This window comes from Nycticebus coucang, chromosome 3, assembly GCF_027406575.1.
Source record: "Nycticebus coucang isolate mNycCou1 chromosome 3, mNycCou1.pri, whole genome shotgun sequence".
Taxonomy (NCBI): domain Eukaryota; kingdom Metazoa; phylum Chordata; class Mammalia; order Primates; family Lorisidae; genus Nycticebus; species Nycticebus coucang.
Window position 1 is genome coordinate 4,523,566 of NC_069782.1, and position 10,514 is coordinate 4,534,079.

A 10,514-nucleotide genomic window follows, 5' to 3' on the forward strand; every position below is an offset into this window, starting at 1 on the left:
GCTATGGAACCCTGTCCTCACTCACAGTCAGAACAGCCCACCGTGTGGCAGGCAGGCTGTGCAGATGGTGAACTCCTTGTCCCCAGAGGTGCGTGGGTGGAGATTGAACAACCAAATGACGATGACTCTGTAGAAGGGACATTTGACGTTCCCTTGTCCTCAGGAAAGGGGAAAGCTGCCCTTTACTGTGCTCCCATGCAGGGCTGGCACGAATGGAGAATTTCAAAGTGCTTTACCCTGTTGCCTTCCCAGCAACCTGTGGGGCAGGTGTTGTAATCCCACATTTCAGACATGAAACTGGGAAGCTGGGCACTCACTCCCCCAGGGTGTGGGAGACTCATGCTAGGCTGATGTGCTGTTAAAGGTTCAGGAGGGGCTGCCAGAGGACGAGGGCCAGGGGCGTCTTGTCCCAGCTTGTGGCCTCCCTCCCAGAGGCAGTGCAAACATGAGGCTGGGCCAACGCCCAGAATAGAGTACAGTACACACCCTGGGAGTCCCTGCCACGGCAGGACACCCTTCCTGTCACCTATACCAGGTCTTAGCAGGGGAGGATTGGGACACTAGAGCCATTGTGCTGTACTCCAGCTCTTAGAGACCCCAGCCCCTAGTAAATGTGGTCAGTGCTCCAGAATCCTGTGTGTCAGGCAGCTTCTCGTCCTCCTGGGACCCAGGCCTGTCCCCATGCTGTCATCTGCTGGGGCTTGTCCCCCTCTCCCTAGAGCTGCTAAGAAATGCTGGTGAAGGATCAGCCCAAGCAGGCTGGAAGGCAGGTGCCTGGGCCTGGCCCTGGCTCACCAGTCTGTGCCTCCCTTCTCTTCCAGAATGAGATTACCCACGAAGAGCACTGTGCCGCCTGCAAGCGGGGGGCCAACCTGCAGCCCTGCGGCACCTGCCCGGGGGCCTACCACCTCAGCTGCCTGGACCCCCCCCTCAAGACGGCACCCAAGGGCATGTGGGTGTGCCCCCGGTGCCAGCAGAAGGTATGAGAGGCTGTGTGGCACCTCTCCCCAGACCTTGGGCCCTGACCCTGGACCTCAGGGCCTGGACTAGCTGTGACATCAGCTTCCTGGGGTCCCCACTGGGCAGAAGAGGGGTGAGAAGAGGGGCTTGAAAATAGTACAGGCTCTCTCAGCCTTGGCACTGTTGACATTTGGGGCTGGAGAAGCGCTGACTGCAGGCGCCGTCCTGGGTGTTGTCAGGTGTATGCGCAGTACCAGCAGCAGCCTTCTCTCCATAGTGGTCTTTATAAAGAAGAATCTAGCTTTGGGCCATCTAGTCTAAGGAAATAATCCAAACACAGATCGAGTTCTATGCACAGAGAAGCCCCTCAGACTTTATTTACAAAAGAGGACAGGGGGAATAGTCCAGCTTCCTCACATTACATGCTAGTGGAATGAATTTCAGCACCGCGTTTGGTGAGGCACTGATAGTTGAAAATCATGTTTCACAAGTGAGGTACTTTGGGACTTGTCTGCTGTATGGAATTAAGTTATAAAAATAAAAGCAGCCTTTGTGAACTATACAGGCTGCTGTACAATTTGATAATCGGCTTTCTGGAAAAAAAAAAGCAGAATAAAATCCTGGGAGGAAACCCCTGGGTGTGACTCCTGGGCGAGGCGGCGGGCAGCAGTGAAGTAGGCCCGAAGTGCGCTTTTCCTAGAATGTGTGACTAGGGACTGCAGGGGAGCTGCCCTTATCCACGGGACCAGCGAAGGTGGATGTGGTAGGCTGGGTACCCTGTGGGCTCCCAGCTTTTGGGGGGATGTGGCGGCTGTGCCATCAGATCTCCCACATTCCCTGGCTGCTCTCAGGTCCCAGGATGTGGGAAGAAGATAGGTGATCACTCACTCATTCATTCCAGAGGTATTTGAGCCTGCTCCTTATTCACGGCCCTGGTGATGAGCAGGCGGAGAGACACCTAGAAGGTTCCTGCCCTGATCTTACTGAGCAGCCTGAGTAAGCCAGGCCACAGGCAGGTGTGGGACCTGGTTACAGCTGAGGGACCTGTGGCTCAGTGAGAGCACGCCTCCCTTGGGATTAGCACAGTCAGGGTGCAGGCCCCAGGGCCTCTCCACTTTTCATTTCCCCGTCTGCTCTGCAGGCCTTAAAGAAAGATGAGGGTGTGCCCTGGACCGGGATGCTGGCCATTGTGCACTCCTATGTCACCCACAAGACAGGTAAGGTGTCCTTGTGGGCGGAAAGGGTACCTGCTCCTATCTCCATCCTCTCTCCCTCAGGCCTCTGGGTTCACTATGGGCCTATAGAAGGCTGGGTGGGTCTAGCTCTTCCAGGCAAGTGCTTTGAAGAGGACTTGGCCCGAGTTCTGGGCAGGTTCTGCTAGGGAAGTCCCCGGGGAGCAGCTCCAGTCCCCCACCAAGCATTTGGCCAGAGCCATTGCCTCCTGGATGGGGATAGGGGGTGGTGGCCTGGGCCATGATTCCATTTCTTCGGCCTCTCTGGTGTGTTCTATGGACCAGCTACTGCTTACCTGCCTTCTCTGCTTACCTGGCCCTCTCCTTCCTAGTCAAAGAAGAGGAGAAGCAGAAGCTGCTTCGACGAGGCACTGAGCTTCAGAATGAGCACCAGCAGCTGGAGGAGCAGGATCGGCGGCTGGCTTCAGCAGTGAAGGTGAGCACAGGGCAGGGGGTTGTGTCCCTAGAGCCCAAGTGTAGCTCTGGCTGGCCTCGGTGTGCACCAGTGATTGGGAGGGCACCGCCCCTAGTATCACCAGGTATAGATTCAGGGCTTTGTTGTTCAGTCACTGAGGCCTAGGAAGCAGACAGACTCACTAGACCCTCGGCAAGGGTGCAGATGGAGCAGAAAGCTCTGTGACTCGTTCAACAAATATCAAGCAACTGAGAACATCCTGGCTCTGCTCCTTATCAGTTCTCTGACCTTGGCAAGGCTCTGACCTCTTTTGTAAAGTGACATAATTCATCCCCCACAGGTGACAGACAAGGTGATGAAGATGATGGTTACGGTGGTGGTGATGATGGCAGTAGTGATCATAATGGTGGTGGTAGCAGTGGCAATGGTGATGGTCTTAGTGGTGGTGATGATTATAGCAATGATGATGTGATGTTGGTGGTGCTGATGGTGATATTAAAGGTTATGGCAGTGATGGTAGTAGTGATCGTGGTGATATTGGAGATGATGGTGGCGGTAATGGTAGTGATCGTGGTGATGGCAATTTTCATGGCGATGGTGGTGGCAGTGATGGTGGTGATCATGGTGATGGTGGTGGTGATGATGGTGGCAGTGATGGTAGTGAACATGGTGGTGGTGATGGTGGCAGTGATGGGAGTGATCATGGTGGTGGTGATGGTGGCAGTGATGGGAGTGATCATGGTGATGGTGGTGATGATGGTGGCAGTAATGGTAGTGATCATGGTGATGGTGATGGTGGCAGTGATGGGAGTGATCATGGTGATGGTGGTGGTGATGGTGGCAGTGATGGTAGTGATCATGGTGATGGTGGCAGTGATGGTAGTGATCATGGTGATGGTGATGGTGGTGATGATGGTAGCAGTGATGGTAATGGTCATGGTGATGATGGTGGCAGTGATGGTAGAGATCATGGTGGTGGTGATAGTGGTGATGATGGTGGCAGTGATGGTAGTGATCGTGGTGATGGTGGATGATAGTGGCGGTGATGGTAGTGATCATGGTGATGGTGGCAGTGATGGTAGAGATCATGGTGATGGTGGTGATGATGGTGGCAGTGATGGTAGTGATCATGGTGATGGTGGATGATAGTGGCGGTGATGGTAGTGATCATGGTGATGGTGGCAGTGATGGTAGAGATCATGGTGATGGTGATGGTGGTGATGATGGTGGCAGTGATGGTAGAGATCATGGTGGTGGTGGTGGTGATGATGGTAGCAGTGATGGTAGTGATCATGGTGATGGTGGCAGTGATGGTAGTGATCATGGTGATGGTGGTGATGATGGTGGCAGTGATGGTAGAGATCATGGTGGTGGTGATGGTGGTGATGATGGTGGCAGTGATGGTAGTGATCATGGTGATGGTGGATGATAGTGGCGGTGATGGTAGTGATCATGGTGATGGTGGCAGTGATGGTAGTGATCATGGTGATGGTGGTGATGATGGTAGCAGTGATGGTAGTGATCATGGTGATGGTGGTGATGATGGTGGCAGTGATGGTAGAGATCATGATGATGGTGGTGATGATGGTGGCAGTGATGGTAGTGATCATGGTGATGGTGATGGTAACAGTGAGAGGAGTGATTATGGTGGTGGTGATGATGGTAGCAGTGATCATGGTGATGGTGGTGGTGATGGTGACAGTGATGGTAGTGATCATGGTGATGGTGATGGTACCAGTGATGGTAGTGATCATGGTGGTGATGGTGACAGTGATGGTAGTGATCATGGTGATGGTGATGGTGATGGTACCAGTGATGGTAGTGATCATGGTGGTGATGGTGGTGATGATGGTAGCAGTGATGGTAGTGATCATGGTGACGGTACTAGTGATGGTGTCAATGGTGGTGATGGTGATGTTAGAGATGGTAATAGTGACAGTAATGATGATGGTGGTAATGGTGATGGGGTTGGTAACAGCAGTGCTGGGCCCTGGCAAAACTTTCAATGCAGCATCTAATGTAATCCTCAGTAACCCTATAAAGAGGGTTTGTGTTTATTCCTGTAACATATTTCATCTCAGGGAGGTCATTGCACAGGCCAGTATGTGGCGTCTGACTCTAGGCTTCAGTCCTTACTGCTTCACCTTTTTGTCATGACTCACAGCGGGACAGAAAAGCCTGAGTAACTCTGCAGGCAGGAGGCAGGACAGACAGCTGGCCAGCAGGCCAGGTCTTCCACAGCTGCTATAGCTGCTGGTAGTTGGAGGAGTACGGGGGTCATGGGGAGGAGGGTGTGATTGCATCACAGCCACGAGGGGAATGTGGCCACGCTGCTGCATAAGTACACTTTTTCTAACCCTACATTCCAGAACAAATGTCTCCTGTGTATCTATCTAGCAGCTGGTCACTTCCAATTCTACTGCTGGCTGTTTCCTTCAGGACCTGCAGTGGAAGGGAGATGCTGTGAGAGTGAGGGCTGAGAGCTGGCTGCCCAGATGCCTGCAAAATTGGGTTCTGAGACCTTTCTCTCTCTTTCTGACCCTTCTCCCCAACAGAAATGCCTGGAGCTTAAGACAAGCCTGTTGGCCCGCCAAAGGGGCACCCAGTCATCCCTGGACCGCCTCCGGGCCCTCCTGAGACTTATTCAGGGCGAGCAGGTGCTCCAGGTCACCATGACGACCACCAACCCTGCCCCATTGCTGGCAGGGCCCTGGACCAAGCCCTCGGTGGCAGCTGTGCAGCCCACCCTCCAGCACCCCCAGGGCCACAACTGACCCTGAGGAACCTGTCTTCATACCCACAGGAAGTTACTGGAACCCTGCTCACGCGACCTGGGGGTTCTGTTGGCCTTAATTCAGAAACACTATGAATTTCAGACAAAAATAAACCAGAGGGAGATGGAGGAGAGGAAGAAAGCAGGGGTGAAGTTCTGGCGGGGGTGGGGCCCTGCAGCCTTCTGGAGACACCTGGGAGCCAGGTGGGGTTGGGGCCTGTGCCCTTCACCTTCAGAGGGGACACCTGGGAGCCAGGTGGGATGCAACTCGCTGGGGCGATGGTCAGCCCACATCCTACTCCTGCCATCCAGGCCCGGCCCTCTCCACGGCTTCACACTGTCCCAAGGCAGAGAGAGGCTGAGGCTGTGGAGGGGACAGCATGCCCTGCACGTCAGGAGGAAGCTGTGAGAACGTGGACGTAGCTGAGTAGTAGAGGTAGTTGGTTGTGCATTGGGAAGAACTGGGTAGCGGGTCTAGTAAGTCCCCTGACACCCTTCTCCCAGAAGGCCCTCCTGGTGCTGGGCCAGGCCTGGGGTTCCCCCTGGGGAACTGCTGGTCAGTATTACTGGGAGCAGGAAACACACCTATGTCCCTTGGAAGAGCCTCTCCAAGGCAGGGTTGGCCTGTGGGCTGCTGCCTTGTCTTGGCACCTCGGGGCTTTGCTCCTTCCTTTTGCTGGTCTACTGGACTCATTTTGCTACTGATGCATTTTTCTCATGGAGTTTTTAGGGGAGATGGAGCTGCAGCCAAGCAGGAGAGGCATTTGGCAGGTCTCCTATTTGGGGTTGAATCATTCAACGTAAGACTACAGCCTTTTACTTCCTCCTGCGCGTTCCACTCCTCTTTTCTTTGCCAGTACAGACACTATGCCAAAAAATATCTTTACATTTTTGTACGGCATTTTTATTGTAAGGTTTAATGTGAAGAGGGGGCTTGCTGACTTTTTTTTCTGCTCATAGTGTCTGCTTCGAGGTACGATGAGCAAACCGCCCCTTGGGGAGGCTGGCCAAACCGGACCCACCAGACGGATATTTAGGAACTGGGGTAGAGGGTGGGGGGAGGTGAAAGGGACGGTGGCCTTGGGAGGGGTTGGCCTTGAGGGCATGAGACAGACAGCTCTTGCTGTCTCCTCTCCTTGGCAAAGTGGAGGCCCCCACCGTGGTACAAGGGCTCCTGTGTCCAGGGGCGGGGGCCCATGCAGACTTGTCACATCCACCAGCTCTCCAGTCCCGAGGGACTTAGCACAACTGGATAAGCATCCAGGGGCCACAGGGCCTCACCCTGAGCATATCACATGGTGCCGATTTGCATTGAACGTGCGCATGTGAGTGGCGCGCGGCTACGTCCACAGACACGTACACAGCAGAGCAGGGAGGCTGGCCGGTTCCCGCAGACGGCCAAGGTCTCTCATCCTTATCACGACTCCGGGAGAAACTGTGCTGTACGATACAGATCTATTTTAATACACTTAACACTCGGTTGAACCAGATTTTATATTCTTTTATGGATGAGCAGAGTGAGCTGTGTGAGGCGCATGTCTTTTGTCCGTCACTCTCTATGCCAAGGACGCTTCACCGTGTGGCTCGCGATGTAAATGTCTTCAGGTTCCTTTTTTGTCCATTCGTTTTTCCTTCTCGGATGGATCGAGTTAAAATTTTTTAAAATGTAACAGGAGGATATGAAAGGTTGGACCCAGAAGGGGTAGCTGCCAATGTGTCTTGAGACTTAGTTTTTCTGGACCAAGGAGGACTGTCCAGTGGATAGTGAGGGTAGAGAAAGTGTTTGTCTTAAATATGCCCATGTAGTTCCCTTCTGTACGATGCATTAAACTCCACTGATGATTTCAAGCCCTGTGCTCTGGTGTCCTTGCCTTCAGCAGAGAGGCCCCGGGGGTGCCTGGGGCAGCCCAGAGGGCCTTGGAGAGGCCAGAATCAGGGTCCTGCCCCCCACCCAGAGGGAGGAGGGAAGCGGGAGAGAGCCCAAGGCACTAACTGGGCCCTCCACATGCCGGCCCTGCCTAGCCCCCATTAGGGCCAGGAGCAATGGGGGACACACAGGAACCCAACGGGCCAGAGCCCAGGGTGGTACCCCTGCCCCCTCGCTGGCTTTATCTCTCAGTCCCCCGGCGTGCTCTTATCTGGCAGCAGGCTCACAGCTCCTATAACTTGGCTTCCACTGGCTTCCACCTGCACTTTTTAAGAACAGCCAGAGTGGGGGACAGCCCCCTGGAGTCCTACCCCCTAACATGTGTGGAGGGCCTCTGATTGGGCCAGTTGTTCAGGGCTCTCTTCTGGAATATCTGCTGTGGCCACAGGGTGGGGTTGAATTTGAAAGTGACTTCAGGGCATAGAGAGGCAAAGGGGTGGCTGGGGTGGGGGGTGGACAGTACCCAGCAAGGCCAGCTTCATAGCCTGCCCAGGGCCTGGAGTTTGTTGGGGATGGGGGAGCAGATTCAAGTCTGTTCTGTCTCTTCCCCATCCCCACCTTCATGGCATCCCACAGAGCTGGCCTCAGCCTCTGTCCCAGGGTGCCAAGAGGAAACTCTGGGTCCCCTTGGGGGTCCCTGTACCCGTTGTCCCCAGTGCACTCCTGTCCTCTCGGATCCTTTCTGGTCGGGCTTCTGTCCCCTCCCCCACCACATGCCCCTTGATTCCCCCGTGCTGCCCAGTGAAGGTCAGGAATAACCCTGTGGCAAGATGCAGCAGAGCCACGTAACATCAACCACACTTTCCATCGAGGAGGTGCCAGGATTTGGCTCCACTTGTCTCATTGTCCCCTGCCTCTGCCCAGGTCTGCACCCCTCGTGCCTAACCACTAAGTGCCAGCCCAGCCATGCTCTGCTCTCTCCTCCCGAGTTCCCTGGTCAGCCTTGTGCAGCCTCCTGGCTCCTGGTCAGCGATGGTGGCCACCAGTGGTTGGCCCTGCAGACATCTCAGTCTCTGCATGGTCACCTCCAGACCAGCCCTTCCTGGGACCTGCAGGCTTCCTGAGCCAGCACCCAGCAGTGGCCCCGGACTCTACTCTGCCACCCATGCTAGTTGTGGGGAAATTTGCCAGTTCTGCTTCAGAATAAAGGCACAGTGGGCCCTGTCCCACCATCTGCTCCAATGTCACCTTGATCTCAGCCCCATCTCTCACCTGCACTACCTGGTCCCTCCTCTTCTGACTGCAGTCACCAAGGTGTGATGGGGGCTCCGTTACATCCCTGCTGTCACAAAGCTAAATGTGGTACTCAACTTACTTGTTTGTGGCTTCCAGAGCCACACCCCTGCACACGCTGGCCTCCCTGGCTCATTTCCTGCTCCTCCCCCGGTCCAGCCTCTGTGCGGCACCTCCAGGCCTTTGCATGTGCTGTGCCTCCTGCCTGGCACACTCTTCCCCAGCCCCACTTCCTGACTGGCCCCTGACTTGAGCACAGGCCCCGTGGAGCTCCCTAGTGTCTGTCCTGCATTGCTCTGTGGACTCTGCAGGCTTTTCCTCTCTTGTCTTTGTCCCTGCACTTCAAGACACGGGTGTCTGTGCTCAGCTTTGCTCAGGAATCCAGCATCTATAGCGGTGCCTGGCATACAGTGGGTGTTCAGTCTGAATATTTGTGGAATGAACCAAGCAGTCCTCAGGACAGAGCTGCCAAGCCTCGGGACTGTACCCACCCTGGCTCAGGGCTCTGCCCTGGGGCACCCCCATAGCCAGTCCAGCTGCCAGGTGAGGGTGAGCTGGTGGAGGAGAAAGCTGAGGCTGGAAGGGATGGAACTTCCCCCGCCCTGATGCAGGACCCCGGGGAAGCCTCTGCAACCCAGTGTGGGAAATCCCCCTCTCTGTCCTGCTCCTCCGCCCCAACAACACAGCTCCCACCCTCCCTTCCAGAGAAGACCCCTGCATGGGACAGCTCTACCATTAGGAAGGGGTGTCCCACAGGGTACAGAGGTCTGCCATTAGTAGCTTCAAGCCCCTCCCACAGCACCCAGGTGACCCTATGCCAGGGCAGCCCTCAGGATAGGACAGTGGCAATTCCAGCTCTCCCATTCCTCAGCAACCTCTGACTCTGTTGGACAACAGGACCCACAACCTGCCTTCTGCACATACAGGAAGCTTTTCTTTGCCATATCCCAGTTCTCTGCTTCACTATTCTTATGCTTTGGGGCCTTTATTAGGTAAAATAAGGGTTGTTGAACACAAGTGGACCAATAACTGTGAGGGTGGATCTGATAACCAAGATGGCTGCCAAGCCACTAATGGCACCTAAGTGCTGGACAGAAGGGATAATTCACAGCCCGGGAGGGATGGCACTTTGAATCATTTGTGGAAGTTTTCCATATTTAATATTTAATATTTTTAGACAGTGACTGTAAGTAAAACCACAAAGAAGGGAGTACTCTATAAAAGGTCTTTATGTGTGTACTGGGGGTTTGAATGGATTCCCTCCAAAATTCAGGTGTTGACAATGTTGCAGTGTTAAAAGGTGTGTGGCTGTTTAAGAGGTGATTAGGCCACGAGGGCTTGCGCTCAGCCTGCGCCCCCTCCCTGCTGCCTTCCTCCCATCTCAAGGAGCCATCTTGGAAGCCGAGAGCAACCTTTCCGAGACGCCAGACCTGCCAGCGCCTTGATCTTGAACTTGTCCCACTCCAGAACTGTGAGCACATAAATTTCTGTTCTTTATAAATTGCCCCTCGGTGGCATTTTGTTATAGCAGCACAAACGAAGATAAACCCATGGTAGACCCCTTTCCTTAGGTTGCCTGCAGTCTGCTTCCTTATGGCTCCTGCTCTCTGGAACTTGCCAGAGCTTCCCCTCTGCCCTGCATAATTATGTCATCTGCAAGGACAGTCAGTTTTAATCTTGAATTAGCGCAATAGCCTGGGCCTCTGAAACAATGTTGAATGGAAGTGGTAAGACTGGGCATTTTGGTCTTATTTCTGATTTTAGAGAGAAAGTATCAATAATTTGACCATTAATAGATAGATAGAAGTTCCCTTCTGTTCTTAGTTTGCTTAGATTTTTTTTTAAATCATATGGTTTTTAAATTTTGTCAAATGCTTGCGCTACATCTGTTTTAAAAGCGGTGTGGATATCAACTTTATTCTGTAAATATGGTGATTCATATTCATTTTTAAATGTTAACCTTGAATTCTTGGA

At 53.8% G+C, this 10,514-nt stretch overlaps 1 protein-coding gene across 7 annotated transcripts in view; it reads left to right on the forward strand.

Annotated features, from left to right (window-relative positions):
- Nucleotides 1–10,514, forward strand: part of PHF21B (PHD finger protein 21B) — a 107,711-nt gene extending 97,197 nt beyond the window's left edge. For all 7 annotated transcript variants that reach the window (XM_053582289.1, XM_053582293.1, XM_053582291.1 and 4 more), the window contains 4 exons: nt 822–980; nt 2,102–2,177; nt 2,525–2,628; nt 5,163–10,514. In XM_053582289.1, the coding sequence (XP_053438264.1) occupies nt 822–980; nt 2,102–2,177; nt 2,525–2,628; nt 5,163–5,381 (558 nt within the window). In that variant the 3' untranslated portion in view covers nt 5,382–10,514. The remainder of the gene's footprint in view (nt 1–821; nt 981–2,101; nt 2,178–2,524; nt 2,629–5,162) is intronic.